The following is a 27,445-nucleotide window of genomic DNA, read 5'->3' as shown; positions in this document are numbered from 1 at the left end:
AGAGACCAAAGTGGAAGTCCGCGTGACGACAGCAAGGGGTGGGGCCGAAACGGCCGAGGGGGCGGGCGTTTGAAATCGGTGCGTTAGAGCAGACCCTAAACATGATTTTATACCTTCAAGAACCAATTACTTAATGTCTTTTCCGTCTATTCCTTCCCCGACCCCCTCCCAGACTCCTTCATTCCAGTACTGCGTGGACGGAAAGCCCCGGGTAGCCGATACCAGGTCCCCGGCTAGCGAGAGAGAGCGTAGAAAAGGATTACATCTAACTGTTTAAATCCAACGGCTCCTGCTTCCTTTCTCCTGAGCTAGACCCAACAAGCCCAGAGAGTTGGGCTACGGAAAAAACTAGTGTTTTCATTTAATTGGATATGAAGAAAGAACAAATATGTACGGGGGCAACCACGATCTTTATAAAGGTACCATTCCTGCCAAAATATTAGTCTTCAAAGCAAAGGTTGTATTCGTATTGTTTGGTAAAATTTTTATTTTAAAGAAGCTAAGTTCTAGCGGGAGGGGAGTCGTCACTGTTAGAGATTCATTTATTAATTGCTTTTGAGCGTTAAGAACGGTGGGCCCAACTGCCTGGAGCACGAGGTGTAATTATTATAAGATGGCTACTCATGCGTTAGATGAAGTTTTAATAAGACAACGAAGAGGAAAAAATAAGTATTAATTGTCCTTTCTCCTCCCCGCCCTCCCCCTCTCAAAAAAGAAAACAGTCTGGGAGTGGAGATCTTGTTTGCTTAGTTTATCTTGATATCTCATCACAGCCCTTGACCACAGTAGATGTTTAATAATTTGTTAAACAAATGAAAATCAACTCCCTCAACTTAGTTTCAAATGTAAAGAGCTCATAAAATTGAGCACTAAAATGCTTTTTTTCCCAGAACTCTTTCTTTGAAACTTTTAAACAAACAAGTAAAATAAATAGAAAAACTCCCTTCCTCCTAAAGTTCAAGATGTGAATCTTGACTTTTCTTACTGAAGGTATTCCTCTAGTTTTACACATCTCAGTAAAGGACACAACCATGCTAGTTACTGAAACCCAAATCCCAAGGCTCCTACTTAAATCCCTTTTCTTTCACTCTTCACATCCAGTTCCTTTGCAAGTCTTGCCAATTCACCTTTCAAAATATACTCTAAATTTAATTATACTGCCACTATCATTTTCCCCCTGGATTGTTACTGCTTCCTAATGGATCTTCCTGCTTCCTCCTTTGTCCTACATTCAATTTTCCATATAGCTGTGAATGATTTTTTTAAATTATAAATCAGGTAGTGTTACTCTCCTGCAGAAAAATCCGTTGCTATTGGAATAGAAATCAACTTTCTTAATGTAGCCTGAGGACCCATCAGGCCTGGCCTCCTGCCTATCTCCCTGACTTCACATCTAATCAGTCACTCCTTTATACACTCAGTTCTGGCCACAGCCAACTGGGCATTTCTGTTTCACAAACAAGGAAAGGTTCCTTTATACTAGCTTTTCTCTGCTGCTTGTGCCCCAAGATAACTATGTTACTGTCCTTCAAGTCTCAGTCCAAATGTCATCTCCCCAGCGATGTTTTCCCTGCCATCTACATTTGAATACCTAGCCCTCCCACACACAAATACTGTCATATCACCCTGTTTGTTTGTTTTTTTTATAATGCTAAACCTACTTGCATTTATTCTGTTCATTATTTGCTTATTGCCTTGTCTCTTCTCTGAGAAGCAGCATAGCAACGTTATTACGAGAAAGAGATCTGTAGCCTGCCTGGCACGGTTCTAAATTCCAGTTCTGCCCTTTCCTAGCTGTGTAACCTTAGGCAAGTTATTTTCCCTTTTGTGCCCTCAGTTTCCTCATATAAAATGGGAATGATTCTAGTCTGTACTTGATAATCTTATAAGAATTAGTGAATTTATACTTGTAAAGTGCTTAAAACTGTCTCAGCAAACTACTTGCTAAGTAAATGTTAGCTATTATTATTATTAATATTATTTTTATTATTGTCTATCTTCCTGTATTAGAACATAAGTTCCAGGAAAGCAGGAACCTTGTCTCTCTTGTTCACTGGTGTATCTTCTGCATATAGAACAGTGCCTGGCACATAATAGGTGCTGAGTAAGTATTTGTTGAATGAATGAATGATTGATGCACTTTTGAAGTGGAGGAATGAAGTAACAATGACAAGATGGTGACACAATGTAGAAAATACCCCTGCTTTTTATGTTCCAATTGCCCATTTCAACTCTGAGCCAATTACCCTGATTCTTTTAACTACTAGCCCACCACCTAATCTTTTGATCATCAACCATGATTAAATAACCTCCCTAATTTCATTAACACTAACATATAATCAGTCCACAAAATTAAAAGTTTGACTTAAATGCTCTGAAAGTATTAATAAAAAAGGAAACTAAAATTTTTTTTACTTTGGTGATTTTAAAATACTAATAAAAACGTGAAACTGTAAAGCTTTGGATTTAAATGCTTTGAAAGTATTAGAAAAAGAAATGAAAAGTTTATTAAAAATTTAAAATTCACCCTATCAGCTACCTTTGCTGGCAAAAATCGTAACCTCCCAAGAATTCTCATTTTAAACCCATTACCACAAAAAAACTAATTGGTTCCTTAATTTTGCCTGCCAGACCTCTTATACTGTTCTAATTGTTTATTTTTCCACTCTGCAGTAATATGATTTCCCACATTTCTCTCTCTCCTCAAATCTACATGCCTCTTCCATGCTCTTTTCTTTCCCTATCCTCGTTCCCTGGGAAAATAAAACCTCTTAAACAAGGATTCCTCAAGCTCCCCAGCAGATCTACCAAGCTGCCTTCAACTATATGCTTAGCTTTCCATGTTTAGTAGAGATGCCATGACCCAAACCCTCTCCCTGTGCTCTGGGTCCTAATCCCCCCAGCCTGCTTAGTGACTGGCATCCTCTATTTCCTGTCTCATTACCTATTAATTCACCCCTTTCAGATCATTCTTTTGGATAAGCTATATTATATCTTAACCTTAAAAATTGCTTCTTTTGGATAAGTTATAGTATATCTGAACCTTAAAAATTACTTCTTTTTAATATGACAAATCTTAATTCAACGTGAAAAGGATGTTTTGTATCATAACTGTGATAGGAAAACTGACTATTCTTATAGCAGAATGTAATGTAGGAATTCCAGCGTTAAAGCTTATATGAACACTGTGTCCAGTTGAATTAAACACCCAAAAGGAAAAAGTAACTGTAGAAATCTAAGTAGAAAATTTAAGAGATTATTTATACAACCTAGGGTTTGTAAGAGACCTTTTGATCAAGGCCGATCACCTAAGGGCTATAAAGGAAATTAAAATTCATATATATAAACTTTTAGTTTTATGGCAAGAGTTGTCAAAAACAAAATCAAAGATAAATGCCAGATTAGCAGGTAAATTCTGTAATGTCTCTAATGTATAAAGGGTAACAACTACCACTACTACAGCTGATATACATGATATAAAAAATATAAACACAATCCAGTAAAAAAATTTAACAAATGTAAACAGGCCATTCAGAAAAAGCAATTCCAGATAGACAACATGAAAAAATCTCAACTACCCTATTAAGAAAATAAAAGTAAACTAACAGTGAATTGTAACATTATAGCATCAGCTTGGCAACAATTTTTAAAAATTAATAATACAGTTAGATGGAGTTGGGAGAAAAGGAGATCTAGTCAGACAGTGTGGAGGCGTTGACTCCATTTTTCTCACAGTAAAAGTCAAAGGTGCCTACAACAACTTATCAGGCTGTTCCCAACCTAGTCGACCTCTCTTGATCATGTCTCTCTAGGTTGCTGGCTTTCCTGTTGTTTGAGCATAGCTCCTGCCTTAGGGCCCTTGCATTAGCTCCTTCCTTGGTGAAGAACACTCTTGCCTGTCTTATTCAAGTCTTTGTTCAAAGGAGATCAACCAACCATGTCAGCCCTGTGTAAAGTATCTTTCTCCGCCTTTGTCTGTTAATATCCTTGAGTTCCTTATATATCTTATCCTGCTATACTTTTCCTAGTGCATAACATTTTCCATGATCCTGTATAATTTAATTATATTATTTCTTTCTCTACCTATCCCATGCAGAGTATAAATTCTACAAGGGCAGGAATCTCTGTTTTGCTCAGTGGTGTAGAAAAATATACCAGGCAAATTCTAAACAACAACAAAAAATTGTTGTAGCAATATTATGTAGCAATATTAATTATCAAAAGTATTTTTTAAATAGAGCAGCGTTAACAAGGACGTATAATAGGGATATTGCACTGCATCACAAAGAAAAATCCACAGGAAAATATTACAATCATGAATATATATACAACTACATAACTGCATAGCCTGGAAAAATATGAAATAATTAAATAAAAATAATTAAAAGGAAAAACTGAGAAATCTACAATTGTAGTGGGAATTTTTTTAACACAAATTCCTTGGATTGATAGATCAACAATTTAAAAACATTTATGAATTATGCGCATTCCTATGTATTTAAATATTTTGCTTATATATGTAAATGAAATCCTTCAACCAAAACAAGAGAATACACATTCTTTTCAATAAACAGTGAACATTTACAAAATTTAATCTAATATAAAGCCATCAAATAAATTTAAATAAATACTTATGTATTTATTTCTAAATGATGTTTAGTCTTGCCAATTTTTGAACTCTATGTAAATTTTCAAAATGTTAATATAAATGAATCATATGTGTTCTTTAGTGTTTTTTCCTTCTTTATATGTAGCTGTGGTATACTACATAGAATATCATTGTGTAAAAATACAGTGTTTATTCTAATAATTATGTTTCCAGTATGAGTGTATTACAGATAATACCACTGTGAACATTCTTGTAAATGTACAGAAGTGCATGTATGTACATATCAGCACGACAGTAGTTCTCCTTGTTCCATAATCTCACCACACTTGATATTCTCCAATTTTTAAATTTTAGCTCATCTGGTGGGTTTATAGTAATATCTCATTGAGGTCTTAATTTGCATTTCCTCGATTACTAATCAACTTTTATATGTTTATTGTTCATTTGGATTTCTTTTGTGAGGTGTCTGTTCAAGTCTTTCTATTGAATTGTCTTCTTATTGGTTTCTATGAGTTCTTAATACTTTGGGCATCAGTTCTCTGTCTTCTTTGTGATACACAAGTATTTCACTTCTTGGCTGCTTTTTTAGTATATTTTGATATGTAAAATCTTTAATATTAGAGTAGTTCAATTTATCAATCTTGTAATGCATGGTATTTCTTGATTAAGGAATTATTCCTTACTTTGAGGTTATGTTGATATTCTAATATATTATCTTCTGAAGGTTTTATAGTTATGCCTTTCACAGTTCCACCAGGAATTCATTTGTGTGCATGGCGTCATAGAGGGGTCTTGAAATCTGGTAAAGCAGGTCTTCTTACCTTGTCTCTTTCTTATGAATGCTTTGCTGTTCTTGGCTCTCTCTGCTTCACTATAAAATTAAAATGTCACGTGCTACAAAAATACTTTCGAGATTTTTATTGGGATAACATTGAATATGTAGATCGATTTAAGAAGAATTGACATTTCTACAATATTGAGTCTTAAATCTATTAACAGGTTATGTCTCTCCATTTATTTAGGTCTTCTTTAATTGTCTCTAAATAAATTTATATTAATGTCTTCATAGAAACCTTGCAAATTTTTGTTAGCTTTAGTTTTAGGTACTACTTAATTTTTAATGTTGTTATAAATGGCATCTTTCTTAAATTTTGATTATTTGTTGCTGGTACATATAAATGTAATTGTTTTTATATATTGCTATTTTAAGTTCAGAGACCTTGCTAAACCCTCTTATTAATTATTAGTTAAAATAGTTTATTCATAGATCTTTTGGAATTTTCACATATACAATCATGCCTATGAATAATGACAGCTTTGTTTCTTCCTCTCCAATATTTTTTCCTTTCTCCTTCCTTTTTATCCTTGCCTTTGTATGTTAGCTAGAACATCCAAGACAATGTTGAACAAAAGAGATGATCACAGGCATCCTTATCTTTTTTCCTGACCTGAAAAGGAAAGTTTTTACCTTTTTACTGTTAAGCATGATGTTTACTGAAGGTTTTAGATAGAGTCACTCTATTCCCTACAATATTTAGTTTGCTAAATAAATGGTGAATTTTATCAAACAGTTTTCTGCATTTAATGAGATTCTCTTTTAATCTGCTAGTATGTATTATGATATTAATTTATTTAACTATCACCTAACCTTTCATTCCTGGAATAAACCATCCTAATAATGATGAATATATTGCAGGAATCAGTTCACTCAGATCCTATTTAGGACTTTTGCACCTATGTTCATAAGTGAGATTGGCCTATTATTTTCCTTTCTCATAGTGTGCTTGTTAGAGACTTGTATCATAAAGTTTTTATCATAAAACATGTGGGAAATATTCTTTCTTTTTTCGTCCTCTGGGAAAATTTGTCTAAGATCGAAAATACATTTGCTGGTGTACCCATCTGGACCTAGAGTTTTCTTTGTGAAAAGAATTTTGACTACTGCTTCAGTTTCTTTGATGGTTATAGATATACTCACATTCTGTTTTTTTCTTGTGTCAATTTTGCAATTATGTTTTTCTGAGAATTTATTTATTCATCTAAATTGAAAAATATATTGGCTTGAAGTTATTTATACTTTATTTCCATTTTTATGTCAGCAGCATCTATAATGTTGACCTCTTTAATCTTTCCTGACACTGGTTATTTGTGCCTTCTATTTTTGGTCTTTACCATTTGCACTAGAAGTTTATTAATTTCATTAGATTTTTCAAAACACCAACTTTTGGTTTTATTTATCCTCTCTGTTTTACATTGGTTTTCTATTTCATCAATTTCTGGTCTTATTTTTATTATTTTCTTCTACATTCTTTGCTGTACTTTTTTTCTGACTTCCTGAGAGGGATGCTCAGCTCATTTAATTTTCCAGCCTTTCTTTTCTTAGCTGTTTATTTAAACCTATAAATCTTACCATTTACCAGCATTTCACAAGATTTGAAATGCAGAATTGTCTCATTTAGTTTAAAATATTTTCTAATTTCCATATTTATATCTTTCTGATTAAAGGTTTATTTAGAAGTCTGTTCTTTTACAAAATTGGGGGTTTTCTAGTTATCTTTTTAATATTAATTTCTCTTGTTATGTGATCAGAGACTATGTCCTGCCTACTTTCAACCCTTTGAGATTTGTTAAAACTTTTTATATGGCCACAATTTTATGGCCAAGTTTGTAATATTTCCATACTACTGGAAAAAAATTACAGTTTTGGATTACAAAGTTCAATATATGCCTGTTAGGTCAATTTTTAAATTGTATTGTTCGAATATTCTATATTGCTTTTCAACTCTTTGATCAGTTATTAGGGTCCTGGTTTATACCCATCTTCCTTGAGTCCCTGTCATTCTCAAAGTATCTCAGATTAAGTGATAGATAATAGGATATAATTTACTATCAAAGTTTAGAACCATTCTTATTAAAATATGAAATAAGTGTAGAATTTCTACTAACTTAGTCAACATTTAACATTTTACTAGAGATCATATTTAATCATATAAGACTTCCAACTCTGCCCAGCTCCAAAATTTAAAAGAATAAAAAATAAGAGCTATGACTACTGGAAAAGAAGAGATATACTTTTTTTGTATTTTTTTCTGAAAATATTATCTACATGGAAAACTCTAGAACCAGTGGTCAAGCTTGTAGAAATAATAGAAAATAAGAGGTATAAAGTTTGAAAAGAGATAAAAGATCAATAAATAATAAAAATTAATAGAAAAACATGTCCGGTCACATAGCACTCAAAAAATTATAAAGTTCCTAAGACTATAAGGAAACAGATACATTATCTTTATGTAGACAATTCTGAAACTTTATTCAAGTACACATAAGATTTGAATAAATGAAAGAATATACCAGTTAATGGGTGAGAATGCTCAATGCGGGAGCTATGTCCACCCCAAAGTTTTCTTTAACTTCATGTAATTTCAATTCAAATCAATAGGATTTTTATAGAACTTGACAAATGCAGTCTAGAATGAATACTGTTTAATTCTATTTATCTAGCCAGATTAATTCTGAAAAAGATGAATAAGGACATGGGGATTTGCCTTGCCAATTGTCAATCTTAAGTGTAAAGCTAGGTAATTAAAATAGTACAGTTTCAACACAGAAATGGGCAAATAAATCAGTGGACTTTAGTGAAGAGTTTAGAAGGAGATCCGTGCATATATTGGAACATGGCATATGAGACTGCAAGATTCCAACTCAGTGGGGAAAATGGTGGTAAACTATTGGATTTCTACAAAAATATCCACCACCAACAATAATATAGATCCTTACCTCTCAAAAATAATGACAATGTTCTAAATGGGTGAAACAAATATAGATGAAAACCAAAGAAATTAAAACAATTAAAAGAAAATAAAATCTTTGTGACTTCAAGGTAGAGTGGATTACTTATACAGGACCTAAGAGAACAAATCATAATGAAAAAGATCAATAAGTTTCATTATTTAACTTTTCAAAATATCTAAAAAAGACACTATAAGCAAATTAAAATAAAGATGGTGGCCTGGGATAAGATATTTGCACAATACAATAGACATAGAATTAATATCCCTAACATTCAAATAACTTTTGCCAAGCAGTAGAAAAAGAAAAACAATCTAACTGAAAAAATGAGCAAAGGATATAACTGGTAATTCACATAACTGAAACTCCCAGAAGGCCAATAAATTAATGAAAAAGTATGTTACCTCATAAGAAAAGAGGCCACACAATATTAATAATAATACAAAAGATAAATTAAAAAAAAAATTACCAGCAACTAAAAATTTGACATTATCAAGTGCATCTGCTGTGTGGAAAAAGAAACTCTCCTTCTCTGTTAGTGAGTGTATTAACTAGGAAAGTCACTAGGTAAAGCAACTTGACATTGCCTAATAAAATATGGCTTGTAGCTTCTATATTACCTAAAAAATAACACTTCAAAATATCTACCTTAGATAATTTTTCACTTATAATTACAAGGACATGTAAAATGCAGCATTGTTTATAATAAAAAATACTGAAAGTAATGTACCCACCAAATAGAGAACTGCATTAATAAAATATGTTCTTATGACAGATTATATGTATGTATATATGTACATATGACTATATCTTGAAACTGTTAATGTTGAGTTTAAAAAATTGCAAAAATGTTTGCATATTTGGTATAAATCATTTATATAAAATTAAAAATAGTCTACGGCCATGCCACCCCAAACAAGCTTGATCCTGTCTGATCTCGGAAGCTAAGTAGAGTCAGGCCTGGTTAGTACTTGAATGGAATACCACCTAGGAAGACCAGGTGCTGTAGGTGTAAAAAATAAAAAATAAGGGATTGTAAGCTGACAAGGTCCTTGCAATCTGTGAGGTCAACCAAGAGTTGCCTTGCCAAATAAATAATAAATAAAATTTAAAAATAAATAAATAAAATCAAAAATAGATATGCCAAACAATACACACACATACACACAAAACTGAAAAGACATCCATAAATAGAAAATGTACCAAATTCATAGTTGTTGCTTATGGGGCTGGGAAGGAGAAGTAGATTAGGATTTGGAGTTTGGATCCACAAGAGACTTTCACTTCATCTGAAATATTTATTTATTCTTTTTAAAAGTACTTGAAGCAGTAACAAGACCTTCAAATGTCTGTTGTCACTACATATATTCAGCATTACACTGGGGATTCTATTTAGGGCAATAAAACAAAGAAAAGAAATAGAAGGAATCCAAATTGGAAAGAAAGAAATAAAACTATCTTTATTGACAGATGACATGATTTTATATGGAGAAAATTTAAGGTACCAGTAAAAAACTATTAGAACTAATAAATTCAGCAAGATTGCATGATACAGATCAGAATACAAAAATCAATTGATTTCTGTACACTCACATTGAAGAATCTGAAGGTGAAATTAAGAAATTGGTTCCATTCACAGAGCATCCAAAAGGATAAAATGTTTAGCAATAAATTTAACTAAAGAAGTGCAGGACTTCTACAGTGGAAATTACAAAACATTGTTAAAGAAGAGCTAAATAAATGGAAAAATATTCCATATTCATGGATCAGAAGACTTCATACTGTGAAGATGATAGTATTCTCAAAATTCATGTATGGATTCAGTGCAATCCCTATTATAATTCCTGCAGGCTTCCCCCCCCAAAAAAAAAAAATTAAAAGTGGATCCTAAAATTGATATGTAAACACAAAGGACCCAGAATAGCCAACCAATCTTGAAAAAGCACAAGAAATTTGGAGACTCACACTTTATTTCAAAACTACAAAGCTGTAATAATTAAATGCTGGTATTATAGAATCGCTATATAGTAAAATGGAATAGAATTGAAAATTTGAAATTAAATCCTTACATTTATGGTCTGTTGATTTTAACAAAGGTTTCAAGACAATTCAACAGTGAAGGAATAGTCTTTTGAACAAATGTTGCTGGAACAGTGGATATCCACATACAAAAGAATTAATTTGGATCCCTACCTCACACCAGACATAAAAATTTAGTCAAAATTGATCATAGACCTAAAATGTAAACTAAAAACATAAAAGTCTTAGGAGAAAATATAGGAATATATCATAATTACCTTTAACTGGGCAATTTCTTAGATACAACATCAAAAGCACAGCAATAAAATTAATAAATTGGACTTCATTAAATTCAAAAGTTGTGTACTTCAAAAGACATAATTATGGAAGTGAAACTATCACCCATAGATAAAATATTTACAAATCATATATTTAACAAAGGAATTATAACTAGTACATATAGTGTGACCTCTTGCAACTCAGTAAGACAAATGACAAAAAAATGAGCAAAGGGTTTGAATAGAAATTTCTTCAAAAAAGATGTAGAAATGGCCAGTAAGCATAGGAAAAAATGCTCAACATCATTAGTCATTAAAAAACCATGAGATCTTACTTCATACCAACTGGCAGTGCTATTTAAAAAAAGACAGTCGCAAGTGTTGGTGAAGACGTGGAGAAACTAGAACCCTCATATATTGCTCGTGGAAATTTAAAGTGCTGCAGGCACTTTGGAAAAACAGCGTAGCAGTTTCTCAAAATGTTAAACACAGAGTTACTTATGACCCAGTCATTTCACTCCCAGGTATCTATCCAAGAAAAATAAAACCGTATGTTCAAACATTGATTCTTACATGAGTGTTCATAACAGCATAATTCATAATAGCCAAAAGATAAAACCAACCCAAATGTTATCAGCTGATGAATGGATAAATATGGTATATTCATAACAATGGGATATTATTCAACCATAAAAAGAAACAAAATACTCATATATGCTATAACATGGATGAACCTCAAAAACGTGGAATGACATAAGCCAGATACAAAAGACCACATTTTGCATTTATGTGAAATGTCCAGAATAGGTAAATCTGTAAAGACAGAAAGTAGATTAGTAGTTACTTAGAGGTGAACATGGAAATGGGCTGTGGCTGCAAGTGGGCACCAGGTTTGTTTTTTATTTTTATTTTTTTGAAGTGATGGAAATGTTTTAAAATTAGATTGTGGTGATGGTTGCGCAGCTCTGTAAATATGCAAAAAAAAAGAAAAGAAAAAAAATCATTGAATTGTATACTTAAAATGGGTGAAATTTTTGTTATGTAAATTATACCTCAATAAAGTTGTTTAAAAAAACCATTGGAAGCAAATATGACAAAATATTAAGATGTCAGTTCTGGCTGGTTAGAATTGGTTGGAATGCAGGTTTTGTTATATATTCTATTTTCTCTATTTTTAATGTTTCACAAAAATAAAAAATTAAGATGCCATAAATTCCTGGGCCCCAATTTCAAGTCAGATAGATGCATACAATTATCTTACCTTCAGATACCAACAGTTGCCCCCATTCCCCCCCAAAATGACTGGATTCTTGTCAGAGCACTCTCAGTGAAGTCTACCAGGCAGTCATAGCAAATGCAACATTTAGTGTCTGACTCTTAAATGTAAGCCAAGAATAACTAGACATGACGAAGGCATTTTACATGAAATAGAGAAACCAAAAACATCCTGGAAGGGTGAACTCAGAGGAAACAGATGCAATGTAGAGAGCAAACAAAACTTTAAAAATCCTGTATTTAGATAGTACTTGTCGAGAATGAAGAGAAAATCTGTAGCCATGGAAAATAACAGAAATCTAATAAAAGAAATATTTAGAGAACAAAAAAAAGAATTTGTGGAAATTTTGCTACAAAGTTTGGAATAACAAAAGAACAAAAAGATGGAAATAGGAGAACAAAGATAAAAGGAGAGAATCAGTCCAAGAGGTTTAATATTTAACTAATTCTATTTCCAGAGAGAGAAAACTGAAAATATAGTAGAAAGGAGTATATTAAAGAAATGATGAGAAAATTTCACAGCAACGAAGAACATGAGTTTCTGCATTGAAGGTCTATCAAAATAGTTGACAAAAAAGACTTACTGCTCATATCTTAAATCTCAGAAAATAAGGTGCAAATGAATATCTTAAAAATGTTCAGAGAGTAAAAACAGGTTGTACATAATCGATCAGAAAACAGACTGCTTTTGGATTTCTGGAAGCTAGAATTCAGTGGAACAATGTCTTTAGAATCCTGAAAGAAAAGCCTAAGGGTAGAGCAAAGACACTTTTAGACATGCAAATTCTAGTAGATAGTTATATTTGTGACCAACCAATAACTTTAGAATTACCTTTTTATATTAGGGGAAATTCCCACATTGTAAGCCCTGCCTTGCCAGAATTGAAATCAGAACTCAATTATCCAACATCAATTGCAGCAAAGACAGGCATGTGACCTAAGCCCTTTCAATCAAATTGAAAGACCTCAATTTGAAGAAATGTGAGGAAGTCGATTTTGCGTAATATCTATTCCTAGAGGAGGGTGGTGAGAGACAGCTTTCAGAGACAGCAGTGGCTGTTTATAATATGCTGTTTATATTCAACACTTCCTACCATGTATCTTTCTCCTCTATATCTACACTCTTAGATGTTTCTAAATAGGAAGTGCACACCAAATATTGGCATTCGAGACACACAGGGTATAGGAAAAGTCACCTTTAAAAAATATATATTTTCCATGCATCATATGAAGATGGGAATGTTGAAGCGTGTGGGGCAGAAACGTGGATATCTTGGAGAGAGAAGCAAGCACATCTCATGGAAGGGATTTATTGCTTTAGACAAGTATACATTAGAGGTGAAAACTGTCAAGTTAAACATTCTGGAGAGCTCCCACCTCAACAGTTTGTATTAAGAACCCAACAAATGGCCCAGGCAAATAGTGCTCAAAGAGTGTAGAGGACAGAATGCTTACCAAGGTCTGTGGTTGGTAGGGAGGATGCCTCAGGTAGATTTGTCTAGAAGGCAGTGGTTATAACTTATAAAAGGGAAGAGAAATGAAGGAGGAAAAGCATAAAGTCATGGAAAATGACTAGAAATATTTGACTAGAGCCAAGAGTTTGTATAAGGAACTATTGAGGGATATAGTTGAGAAAACAAAGAGATAAAGATAGTTTAAACACAATCATTTACTTCACTTCCCCCCAGACTCCACTAAAGTGATAAGAACAGGAATTTTTGTTTTAAGGAATAACTCACAAAGAGAGAAATAGTAAAGGAGATAAGATAGTAGCAAAGTTTGAAAACTGGTGGGCAAGTAAAAACTGATTTACCAAACACTGAAAAGTTGAATCCTAAATTGTCAGTGAGGAAAGCCAAGAAGCAACACAATTCTCTCTACAGAACTTAGGATCTCATGGTACAGTATAGCTCTGGATGTGGCACTTAAAATGAGGATAAGGAGGATTCGTTGAACTAAGAGATCAAAGCCTTTGATCCCCTCCCTTCCTTTGGGCAGCAGGGTAAACTGCTCCTCTCACCCTGACAGAAGATAGCTTCATTTTCTAGAGAGATGAAAAAGATTGTCTATGGACTGAGAATTTCCAGGAACCATTGAGAATGTGGTTGTCATAGGGGAAACAAGTTGATTTAGTGAACTTCACAAGTTGGATATTGGATATTTCAGGACATTTTTTCCACGGGGTGGAGAAACCAGGCCTGTCCCCTCCAAGAGGAAGATTGGAAGATACTGCCTGTTCTCTCTAGGAGGAAGATTAGAAGATCCTTCCCGTTGAAGATGACCTGCCCTAAACATGCCCACATCAAAGGTTCACCCAGGAAGCAGCCCAGCCAGATCACCATGCTGGGAAGCACAATCGATAAGCCTTTCTACTCACCCTGAGCTTCTAATCAGGTTTTTGTGCTATACTCTTACATTTCAGCCAACTATTAAGGATCACCAGACATTTGAGGAAAGACTTCAACCTGAAAGATAGAGACCAAACCAAAACAAACCAAAAAAAAAAAAAGTAAGTAAAAAGAAATTTCAGAGAAACAGACCATGCAGGGTGGGGGGAAAAAACCTCCAAAAGCCATTAACATTTCAGTATTTTCAGAGAGATAGAAGAAATGCACCCATAAATAAGAACAGGATAAGAAAGAGGAGGGAGAAAAGGAAGCTACATACACATAAAAATCTAAGGGAACAGAAATGACTTGTTAGAAATTACAAATTTGATAGGAAGAATGAAAAAGACAATAGTAGGTTTGGAAAATAAAGATGAGGAAAATTTTCAGAAGATGGAGCATAGTGATAAAGGGATAGAAAATTGGGAGAAGAAAAGATACAAAAATTAGAGGTCCAATATCCAAATAACAGGAGTTAACGTACAAAGCAAAAAAGTATAGGAAGCCATCAAAGAAGTACCTGTAAAGTTACCCTAAAACTAAAGAACCTGAATTTTGAGACTGAAAAACTGTAAGGATGCTGGGACAAATAAATGCTTTTTATAAACTAAAAGGGAAGTAGAAAGAGAAAACACAACAAAGGTCATATATAAAGTACTAGGAATCAGATTTACATTTTCCATCATTTCCTCTCATACCCACAAGATAGTGAAGAATAATAGTAAAGTTAATAAAACAAACAAAAACTCAGTTAAAATTAAAGGTATATTTAAAATAAGAATTAAAGGTACAATTAGCATATAAAAAGAAAAAAACTATGACAATATTTATCTGCCTCTGGATGGTGAAGTAACCTTCTAAACATAAAAGCCAGGACAGATATTACAAAGGAAAGGATAGACTCAATGACATAAAACATTGAAAACAAAAGTTAAATAAAATGTAAGTTAAATGGCAAACTAGGAAAAAACAATGAACATATCTAAAAAGGGTTTAGTATGTAAAATAGTCATATGAAAAATATGTAAATGTTCCTACACATGTAAAATAATATGTAAAATATTCATATAATATGTAAAATGTTCATATAAATAGATGAGAAAAAATACTAGAACCCTGTTAAAGAAAAGTGTCAAAGGATATGAAACAATACATATGATGAAATCCAGATGCCTAATATTCATGAGAGAAAAAATCAATCTTAGTGATAATCCAAGAAATGTTCATTAAAACTTGAGCTACACTCTTTCACTTACCAAATTGGTAAAGGTTTTTTTTTTTTTTCTAAAGTAAAGTTACTAATGATGAGGATGTAAAATGATACTCATATTCTTCTAGGAAAATTTTGGCAATATATGTAAGGATCTTAGAATATTTAAATTCTACAATATAGTAATTTCACTCCTAAATATGTACCCTAAGGAATTTAATTCATTCAACCAATATTTTATTGGATATGCTGTTTTAGGTACAGAAATATAGGGTAAATACTTATAAGTGATTAGTAATAAATGTGAAAAAGTGAAAGCAAAGTAACTGTCCAATAACAGGGAAGTTTAGTCACTTATCTCTATATAATAAAATTTATTTAACCATCAAAATTTATTTAACCATCAAATATTATGGTTATAAATTATTTTCAGTGAATGTTAAGTAGAATTTCTAACTTGAGAAAAATTTATCGAACATAGCATTTAGATATTGACTGTCAGCAGAAACAATGGCTAATATCTGAGACATTTTGACAGCAATTACCATTTGAAATAATAGATTTGAAATATTCATGCAACAAGAAAGACAAAAAGGTTATCCTGCTGCCCTGAAATTGGTAAACAATGTGGACAATAAGCAATCTGGACAATGGCTACAGTGAAAGGGACTATTAAATTAAATTTACTTCGCTTCTCACCTTCTCTGTCTTAAAACACACACACACATACCAGGGAAGCTTGGAGGAATTACTTTTAAGAGACATAAAAGAAAAGCTTCTTAATTTCCAGAAATCCATCGAGTTTAAGAAACCAGGTATTTTTTAATCATTGTGATAAGAGGAAAATACTTTTCTTCAATTGTCAGAACTGTCAGGTTTCCTTAGATGAAGAATTTCTGTGTTACTGTGGATACTATGGATAAAGATAAAATGGAAGAGTATCTGAAGTGCAAAGGTATTTTTCTCAACTGGTACCTGTGGCTTCAATTGAAAGAAGCACAAAGGCAGTCTCACAGTAAAAGCAACCATTTGAGACTCATAGAAAAGTGACCCATTTGTCTGGAATACTGAAGGAACGATCACTGTCATTGTGCCTGGCCAATTCTGAGCAATATGTTTTGAGCACAGAGTTACATTTACTAAATCAGAATATTTCTTTTTAATGCTTACTATCTGAAGAATAATACATATACATATATATTATTTATTATATATATGTGGTGGCCCTGCCTTATTCTTCCTAGAATTCTTAGAAATGTAGAAAGGATGTAATTTAGTTTTTAAAACAAATACGAAGTGCTGAACTCAAAGTTTATTTGTATATTAATAATTCAGTAAGAAATGAGTGCTTGGTAGGTAGAGTGAAGGGGGTCAAATATGTGGTGACAGAAAGAAATCTAACTATGGGAGGTGAACACAGTGTAAATATATGTCTTACTGTTAAAATGTACAACTGAAACTTACTGGATTTCGTTAACCAATGTCACCATAAAAATTAATTAATTTAAAAAATAAAAATAAAAAAATAAAAAATTAAATTGACAGGTCTGAGACAAAAAAGGAAGAAAGAAAGAAAGAAAGAAATGAGTGCTTGTGTGATGTTCATAGTCAGCATTTTATTATTTCTTAGGAGAAAGGCCCTTAGCATGGTATATAAGTTTCTCATATTTAACTCTCCTTCAAAATTGTTCCACTTTTCTTTTTTCATTTCTTTAGATCAAGTTTTTAGATAGAAAGAATGAAATATTTGGTTATGTATTCCAAAATACATATGAAGAATTTGTAGTAAAATTATTGTAGAAGAACTTTAAAGATTAAAAATTAGGGTGAAATGGGGAGACTGTCGTATGATACAGGTAATCCTGGCACTTGTAGATCCTCAGGGTCTAGCTTAGGTGGTGACAGTTCTTAGTAGAAGAGGAAGGTAAGCTGGATCCTTGGAATCTTAGTAAGGAAGGTAAGGAGAGCACAGGAAGCCTCTCTGGGGTGTATGGATGTCCTTGGGGTCTCACACAGGCTATCATGGGATCCTTTGACAGTTACCAACTATATGTCTGGGAAGAAGGAGATGTAATAGTCTAGGGAGGAAAGGACTGCCACCCTTCAAGTCTGAAACCATATTTTAAAAATATAAACAATTTTTAAGCTCAAACAGCTTCCTCCACAGCTAGAACAGAGTTACTGTGACTAGAAGAATTGCTAAGAAGACAGCATATAACCCAAAGACAAAGGAATGGCAGATGATATGGAAGGGTTCATGTCGGGCTCCCTAGTAAAAGAAAAATTACCTAGACTCACCAGTCAGGAGGCACAAACATGCCTACTGCTACCTTAAGTTGGTGCATGAAACCAGAGGAAACTTCTTAGAGATTTTGACTCCACTTAGAGTCACCTTACAAAATTATTGGAAATTTCTGAGGTACTGGTTCTGGATAAATTGCCTGGAAGTTTGCCAGAAACCAAAGACAAATCACCCCACAGTCTCCCCAATAAGACCACAAAATATAAGCTTGCCTGCCACTGCTCAAAATAATAGACCTCCCCCTACCCGCCCTCCGCCACCCCCCTATCTTCCTTGGTCTCCTAGAGTCTCGGTGCCAGAGATCCATTCAGACAAGAGAAAGCTAGGGCTGGGGACTACAATTTGGCTTCTTTGACAAAACATAAATCCTTTTTCCTTTGTGCCTGGGTCCTGGGGCAAAAAGAGCCAAGGAAAAGCTTGATCTCTGTAACCACTGGCCTGTGGCTTTTATAAGTATATTAAACCAATGTTTACTGCTATCCCAAATGCTAATGGCAGGGGCCCTCTGAGTGAGCAGTGCAGTTCTCGTCACCTCTGCCCTAGTTGCATCCTCATGCACTAAGGAATCTGCAGAGGGTGGGATAAAGAGAATTGGTATGCTGATAACAAGGAAATTAGGCTATTTACTAGAACAAGGAAGGGTGGTTCAATTGGAAGAGATAGCTGATTGGATTCAGTTGTGATTGGACTAGGGCTAATGGGATTAGGGTGGGACTAGAATTTTTGAAGAGATATATATGGGTTCTGATTATCAGTGCAAGTTTCATTTGGAGATGTTTTCTTGAGGGAAAATGACCTCTATTTTTATCTAAAACAAAACTATCATTGGAGACCTTACTGAGAAGGTGATATTTGATGTGAAACTTGAAGAAGGTAAGAGTTGCCTGTGTGCAAAGACCATCAGGCAGGAGAGTCCCAGGCTTTTTTGAGATACAGACAAGAATATGGTTGGAACTGAGAGAACAGGGGTGGAAGAGGCAAAGTAACAAGGTAATGGGCCAGATCATATAGAGAATTTAAGGACATTTGAAAGATTCTAAGTAGGATGGGGTAGATGTGCCCAAAGTTTGAGGAGAGGGGAAGGTGAAATAGAATGTTCGAAGAGTGGAAAAACTTAGAAATTAAGAACATAAGTGGATTAGCAAACAGTATTAAAGGACTGATACTTGAGATTGTGTTAATGAAATAGTTTTGATGCATCTTTTTTTCTAATATTAATGAGAATGTTTCTTTTGACTATTAAGAATGATATTTGCTATTTATTTTTTACATTGAAACTCTGTACCTTATAGGAATTTTTTTTAGTGTTTTACAAGTAAAGAATTTTAAAATGAATTGATGTTGAATTTCATCAAATGCTTTTTGGTAACTATATGATATTTTTCATTTCCTTCATTAATATTCTGAATTATATCATTAGATTTTCTGTTGTTGAATCATCCCTGCATTCCTGGTATACATCCTATTTGGTTATGATGTATTATTCTTTTAATATATTGGCATATTTGATTTGATAATATTCTATATAGCAAGCTTTCACCTATACTTATAAGTAAAGATAGCCTATAACATTATTTTATGTTGCCCTGTTCTGATTTTGTTATCAGAAATAATACATTCATCTGAGTAGCTCTCCAACTTTCTATACTCAGAAAGAATTTGCATGATAAGAGTTTCTTAAAAATTTGCTAGATTCACCTATAAAATGATGTGACTAATGGGTTTTTAGGAGTCATACTTTGAACAAGATTTGTACTGGGGTATTCAGGCTTTCTAGCTTTTCTTGCATCTGTTTTGGATATATACTCTCTCTAGAAAATTGTTCTCTTTTGAAAATTTTGATGTCAGATTACTATGGTCCTCTTTTGAGATTAAAAAATTCTTATTATCTTACTAGCTTTGTGCACTATTTAATTTCTAGTATTGTTTATTTCTATCTTTTTTCCATGATGGGTTATGCCCAGATTTGTTGCTTTTATTAATATCTTTAAAGAACATTTTTGGTCATCATCTCTCTGTTTTTTATGTATTATCTTCTATTAATTTTGTCTATTCTTTGTTATTTATTTACTCTTCCTCTTCCTCCTTCTATTTTCTAGCTTCTTTATTTGAATGTTTAGTTCATTTATTTTTAATCATTCTTTCTTTTCCTTTTAATACAGTGAAATATGTCCCTTACTCTTCTTTAATGCTTTTCACCCTAAACTGTATTTTTTAAATAAACATACAGAAATTTGTGAACGTCATCATAACTTCATGAATTATCCATTAACTATTCTGATGGCCGTAAAACCAGCACCTAGGTTCAGAGAACAATCTTTCTCTTTCCCGAAGGTAACCACTATTCTGACTTCTAACACAGATTACTTTGCTTCCTTTTAATCTTTCTGTAAGTGTAATCATGGAATAGGTATTATTTCGAGTGTAGATAATTTAGCTCAGTATTATGTTTATAAAATTATTCCTATATTTCCATCTAGTTTTTGTTCATCCTCATTGCTGTACTATATTGTGTTGTATGAATACACCACAATATATTTACCCATTCTACTGTTGGCTGACATTTGGGTTGTTTCCAGTATGTGGCTACTAGAAATAATGTTGTTATGAACATTCTTGAACGTGACTTTCAGTGCACAGCTGTACACATTTCTTAGGCATGTGTTAACAGTTGGATCATAGCACTTGCATATGCTCTCTTTTACACGTGCATATGCTCAATTTTAGTAGATACCGTCCAAATAGTTTTCCAGAGTGAATGTAATGATTTCCATTCTTTCTACTATGGTATGAAAATTCCAACGGTTCCACATCCACACCATCTCTTGTACTGTCAGCCTTGTAAAATTTTAGCCTCTCTGTGAATGCAATAATATTCTATGGTGGTATTTTATTCGTTGTTCCCTAATAACTTTTTCTAAACATTAATTTTCAATCTTTCTGTATTCTTTCTTTTAGGTTCTGAAGAAACTGCATTTGAGAGACCTACCCCAGGACTGGGTAATTCAATAGACCTCAAGAGGACAGAGCCAGGTACCAACTGAGGAAATCACAGAGTTGCAGGTTCAGCCACCATCACTCCTGGACAAAGCTTCTGCCCAGAGTGGAGTCCACTGGTGACTTAGCAAGCCTAAGAAACATTATATTCTCATTTGCATTAAAGTCCACTGATGGGTTCCTGCTGACTCATAGATATTCAAACTCATTTTTGAAGAGTAGCTTTTTCTAGCATCTTCAGCTATCCAAAACGCACATAAAATCGTGGGAGTTTGTTGCTTAAATGGAAGCTATGAAGTCTAAGGCCACCTGTGCCCAGAACCCAAGTTGTAATATAATGATATTTTATCCAACCAAAGAAGAGTTTAATGATTTCGATAAATATATTGCTTACATAGAATCCCAAGGTGCCCACCGAGCTGGCCTGGCTAAAATAATCCCACCCAAGGGATGGAAAGCCAGACAGACCTATAATGATATCAATGATATCTTAATACCCACTCCCCTCCAGCAGGTGGCCTCTGGCCGGGCAGGTGTGTTCATTCAATACCACAAAAAGAAGAGTGCCATGACGGTGGGGGAGTATCGCCGCTTGGCAGACGGTGGGAAATATCGGACTCCACCACACAAGGATTTTCAGGATTTAGAACGAAAATATTGGAAAACCCGCCTGTATGATTCACCGATATATGGCGCGGACATCAGCGGCTCCTTATTTGATGCAAACACTAAACAATGGAACCTCGGACACCTCGGAACCATTCAGGACCTGCTGGAGCAGGAGTGCGGAGTTGTCATCGAAGGCGTCAACACACCCTACCTGTACTTTGGCATGTGGAAGACCACCTTCGCTTGGCACACGGAGGACATGGACCTTTACAGCATCAACTACCTGCACTTCGGGGAGCCCAAAACTTGGTACGCGGTGCCCCCGGAACACGGCCAGCGCCTGGAACACCTGGCCAAGGAGCTTTTCCCGGGCAGTTCGCGGGGCTGCGAGGCCTTCCTGCGGCACAAGGTGGCTCTCATCTCGCCCACTGTCCTCAAGGAGAACGGGATCCCCTTCAGTCGGATCACTCAGGAGGCTGGCGAGTTCATGGTGACGTTTCCCTACGGCTACCACGCTGGCTTCAACCACGGCTTCAACTGCGCGGAGGCCATCAATTTCGCCACCCCGCGGTGGATCGACTATGGCAAAGTGGCCTCTCAGTGCAGCTGCGGGGAGGCCAGGGTCAGCTTCTCCATGGACGCCTTCGTGCGCATCCTGCAGCCCGAGCGCTACGAGCTGTGGAAACGCGGGCAGGACCGGGCCGTCGTGGACCACGTGGAGCCCACGGCGCCGGGCAGCCGGGAGCTGAGCGCCTGGAGGGAAGGACGGGCGCCCGGGAGAGCCGCGCTGGGCCTGAGGCACCTCCCGCCTCGCCTGGCCCCGCGCGCGGCTCGGCCGGTGGCCGCTGGCAGTGGACCCCGCCGCTGCACCCCGGTGCGCCAGAAGTCCCCGCGTCCCTCGCCGGCCCGGGTTTCTGCCTCTGCCTCCCAGTCCAGGGCTGCTGAGACCTGCAGCTCTCTGTTGCCCGACCCATCCCGGCCACCGACCCCGGGGCAGTCTGCAGCAGATCTCCAGCCAACTGGCAGATGTGGTCGTGGTCGTCGACCTCGGGAAAGGGGGAGTCAAGAGTCTGTTGTCCAGGCCCGGGCTAAGAGGCGCCTCTCAGGGGGTACAGCGCGCACAGCTCAGGATCCCGAGGCCCAGCCCCTGCCTGCTGATGAGCCCCACATGGACAGCCCTGCAGCTCTGAGCCCTGGGTCCCCGCATCCTGCAAAGGCTTCTGGGTGCTGATGTGCCCCTGTCCCCTAAGCCCAGTTCCCCACTGTTCTTGTGTGTGGAGACTCTTTGAGACTGGTCATAATTACATCTCAGAACCTTGGGCGAGTTTGTAGGTCACTGGTCTTGCATGAAAGTCCCGGTGTTGCCGCTGTATGGGCTGAGTCCGTGGTATGTACCAAGTTCACCATACTTTGTTCCTCCCAGAACCTCGAATGTCTTTGGACACTGCCTACTCCTGTGTTGCCAACTGAAGTTTCATCCACTGGACACTCCTGTGTGTCTGCAGACGAGGTTCTGCTGAGTTTGCCAGAGCATGATCTACCCACACCCCCATCCTCTGAGACAATGCTGTATTTGCTAAGCTTCTGAAGAATCCTGGGCTTTGGTCCCCACCAAACTCCCTCCCTTTTCTCCTCCTCCTCCTCCTTCTCCTTTTGTGCAAAACTAGGCCTTTTTGACCGATTAGGTCAGTAGAATCTCAGAAAATAATTTATGATCTTTCTGAGTTATTAATGTATTTAAAATGTATTATCAACAGTACTCGTTCACAAATTTATTAAAGGCAACCAAAATGTTAATGTCTGACTTTATTTCTAATAGTATCCATTCAACCAATCGAAGGGTTGAGGTTATTGTTTTCTGCACTTTTCTTAATAACTATATCAAAACATTTTAACTAAAACTTCTTTTTATGGGCTGGTAAATTGTGTGGTATTGATGAATGAAGTTGGGGATGATAGTTGGTTTCTAGCTGGCTGGCAGGCTGGGGGGATGTGGTTTGCAACTATTATCATAAGGATGACTTGGCTGGGCGGTAGGACCTCGTTGCTAGGACAGATGAGCACACGTAGGACAAACGTGCCATCATCCAAATATCTTCTCTTTAAGTCTCCATGCTGTTTCAAGGCTGTATGTATACTTCATGTGCTTAATTCATTCTTCCCAAAAAACAAGTCCATAAATAAATGAACAAGATAATTTCAATTGGTTAGATATGCTGTGAAGAAACTAAAGGTGATGGGACCATAGAGTAGAATGGGCAAGGCTGGACTAGGTTCTGGTCATCGGGGAAATCATAGACGAGACCATTCCAAGACTCAACTGACGAGAGGTCCAGAGCTGATCTCCACCTAGAAGAAATAGCAAGTGTAATAGACCTAATGTGGAACCTGGTGCTTTTGTTTTTTTCAGGAGTAGAAAGGAAGCTCATTTGTGTCTGGGGCATAGAGATGAAGGAAGGAGAGAGTCAGGGTCCAGGATGTGTAAGACCTTGTGACTCATGTTAAGTATCTGAATTTTTCTCAATTTGAAATAAAGCATTGGAAATAGAAAACAGCACTTGACATGCTATAATTTACATATTTAAATAATCTGCTTAGTTCTGTGGACAATGTGGGGGCAGGAGAAGTAGAAGATGTAATACAAGTTAGAATGGATGATTACTTAGGCTTAAGCATTAGCACTGAAAATGCACAGAAGTGGACAAACAATAAATTTTGGAAATTGAAAATTGTAGTTTGATACAGAGGGAAACATTTCAAAGAAGCAAACCACCTTTCTCCCCCTTCCCCGCCCTCCCAGCTCTCCCACACTGAATTTTAGTAAGGCTCAGGAATTTGAAACAGCTATAAATCTGAAGGCAGGAGTGATGAAAAAGTAGCGACTGAAGTTCTATTGAGGAGTAGTTAAAACCCATGTCACACCCCCACCACCATGCAGCTAGACAAATTTATCTTTCTTAATGTACCAGGAGGTGGAAGTGTATTCTGTGGAAATTGAAGCTGAGAGTCTGAATTCAGGGACTCCGGGCACAGTGGAAGATGGGAGTGAGATGCCTGACTGAAAAGGAGATTAAGCCGAATATTGAGATGGTGGAACCACATGGTGGAAGCAGACTAGAATCACTTGGAAGGTAGCGGCCCTGGAGAGCAACTGGCCTCACAGTAGATCTTACATGAGCAAGAAATAAACTTTTATGTGATAAGTAACTGAGATTTTGAGGGTTTTTCCCACCTTCAGTTTCGGTCTATTGTGGAAATGGCAGTGCAGAGAAATAAAGGAATTCCGAAAAGTCTCTCTGAAGACAATAGTCTTATCTCAGGTTCCTTTTTAAAAATTTAGAAACTGAAATTCTCCTTGTTATATATAGTTGAGAAATATAATCTCTTCCTTGGCAGATAGATACCCTTAAAGCCTAGCACAAAAAAAAAAAAAAAAAAAAAAATGGGGTTTTGATAAAAAAAAATTTTTTTCCCAGGAAATATTGTTTCTATAGTACTCATATTTTCACTGTTACTTTCATACATTTTAAAATTTTATTTTGCCCAATAAGGTCGAGTAATGTTAAGAATACAGTTTAGCTGTACCAACAACTGGTTTCTAAATTTGTCTTGAAAGAACAAGGAACTGGAGGTGGTTGTGGGGGTGGTTCTTCAAGAAAATCTATTCAAAATTCTTTTACTTCATGTTGACACACTCAATTTGGACCACTCTTCTCAGCAAAAGATGCCCGTATCCAATTGTTTCTCCATGTCCAATAAGTTTTTGCTATGCTTGGTCTTTGAAAAGCAAGGAACGTTGATCACAAAAATATATAAAGGCAAGGGTAGACCACCTCTGTTCTCTCTGCTATGGTCCCTCCTAGGCCTCTCACTGCTTCTGAGAAATAATCATGTGTTTAGTGTATATTCTTCGAGTTTCCAGATGAAAGTCTTCACAGTCAAAAGTCACATGTCATGTGGTTTTATCAATTTATCCCCTCCACCATCTTTTTAAAGGGTCAATATTACAATTACAAGATCTAAAGACATTGTTACATACAGATCCTAGTCAGTCCAGCAAAGTCAACTAGGTCTGTGTAACTTTTTATTCATTCACCTGCTGATGGACAATAAGATTATTTTCAAATATTCGTTAATTCAAACAACACTTTACTGAATAGCTGCACATAGAAATAAAATTGCTGGGTTGTATTTACGTTCATTTTCAACTTTAATAGGAACAATCAGATTGGCCTCCAATTTCTATCTCCATTGGCAACGGGGGAGAGTTCTGGCTTTTCCTTATCTTGGGCTATTTTTTATATATTGTCAGACCTTTCATTTCTTCTCATCTAAATGTGTGAAAAAATAGTATCTTGTTGCATTTCCCTAGTTACTAGGGATCCTGCACATCTTTTCATATATTTATTGGCCATTTGGATTTCCTCCTTTATGAACTGCCTATCCTAAAGTTTTGCCCACTTTTTTGAGCTTGAGTTTTTTTTATTGATCTATGGAAGTTTTTTGATAATTCAGTGTCTATTTTATGTATGATGAAAAACTTCTCATAACCTGTAATTTCATTTTTTTATGTCATTGTATTAGTCAAGGCTCTCCAGAGAAACAGAATCATAGGATAGATACAAATATATATGAGGAGCTTTATCACAGGAATTAGTTCACATAGCTATGGAAACCAAGAATTCTCATGATCTGCCAGATCAGCGGTCTGTAGCCTGGAGAATCAGAAATATGGTGGTGTAATTCAGTTTGAGTCTGAAGGCTTGAGAATCTCGGGGTCAATGGTATAAGTCTAAGTTTCAGGCTGAAAGCCCAGGAACAAGAAATACCTATGTAAGATGTCCCAGGGTAGGCAAATAAGAAGGTGTTGGCTCAAGCAGAGAGTGAATTTGTTCTTCTTCTGCTCTTTTTGTTCTGAATGGCTTGGATGTTCCTACCTGTATGGATGAAGTTATTTTTACTTAATCTAGTGATGCAAATGCTAATCTCTTCCCCAGACACCCACACAGACATACTCAGAAATAATGCTTTACCAGCTATCTGAGCATCTCTTAGCCAAGTCAGATTCATACATACAATTCATCACATTTGTCACCACACTAGAATTGGTTAAGTAGATCAGACATTTCAATTTAACCAATTTTAAGCATTTTTTTAAGACTTTTTTTCACCCTGAGTTCGTAAAGACCTTCTTCAATATTTTCCCTAACAGTTTTAAAGTTATGTTTTGTATCTTCACTCTGTAATTCATCTCAAATGTATGTAAGTATCACTTATTGAATAGTCCATTCCTCCCCACCAGTTTGGGGTGCTGCCTCTACTATATACAGATTCCCACATATAAGTATATTGTGTCTGATCCCTCTATTCTGTACATAGATGTATTTATCCATTGAAGCTCAAATATCACTTTGATAGGGGAGAAGTCACCCCTCTTTTTTCTCCTTTTAAAGAATCGTCTTGGAGATTCTTATTTGAATACCTGACCACCATTTACTAGATCTGTCACCTCAAGCAAGTTGCTTAAAGTCTCCTTGACTCAGTTTCCTCATCTGAGAAATAGGGCTAATAGGATTTCCCTTATAGGGTCATTATGAGGATCGAATAAGTTGTTCTATGCAGAATTCATTGAATGGTGTCTGGCATTTGATAGTTACCATATGTGTTAGCTACTTTTAATATTTTTACTATTAGAGGTAAAGAGAGACTTCTGTTCATCAAAAGATATGAAAAAGAGAGTGAAGAGGCAAATCAAAGAGTGCGAGACTGTACTACTCATATTCAGTCAAAAGCTAGTATCCAGAATATATAAAGGACTAGTACAAAGAGAGAAAGAGACAAACCAGCAGAAAAATGGACAAAAATACTTCATTAGGCATTTCACAAAGGAGCACATCCAATTGGCAGATAAACATGAAGAAATTACTCACCCTCATTAATAATTAAGGAAATGCAAATTATAATGAGATA

General features: G+C 35.6%; 1 protein-coding gene and 1 pseudogene across 1 annotated transcript; both read left to right on the top strand.

The window, feature by feature from the left end:
• Positions 1-60: 60 nt before the first annotated feature.
• LOC120618109 (lysine-specific demethylase 4D-like) lies at positions 61-23,272 on the top strand. The gene is made up of 3 exons (XM_039882010.1): positions 61-419; positions 2,011-2,104; positions 20,828-23,272. Exon 3 carries the CDS (start codon positions 21,150-21,152, stop codon positions 22,704-22,706), a length of 1,557 nt encoding a protein of 518 aa, XP_039737944.1. The 5' UTR covers positions 61-419; positions 2,011-2,104; positions 20,828-21,149; the 3' UTR covers positions 22,707-23,272.
• LOC120618163 (uncharacterized) lies at positions 9,292-9,410 on the top strand (annotated as a pseudogene).
• Positions 23,273-27,445: the final 4,173 nt, after the last annotated feature.

The sequence above is a fragment of the Pteropus medius genome, unplaced genomic scaffold (genome assembly GCF_902729225.1).
Source record: "Pteropus medius unplaced genomic scaffold, Ma_sr-lr_union100, whole genome shotgun sequence".
Lineage (NCBI taxonomy): Eukaryota > Metazoa > Chordata > Mammalia > Chiroptera > Pteropodidae > Pteropus > Pteropus medius.
The sequence above is the reverse complement of the archived record's forward strand: the minus strand, read 5'-3'. Positions and strand labels throughout refer to the sequence as shown.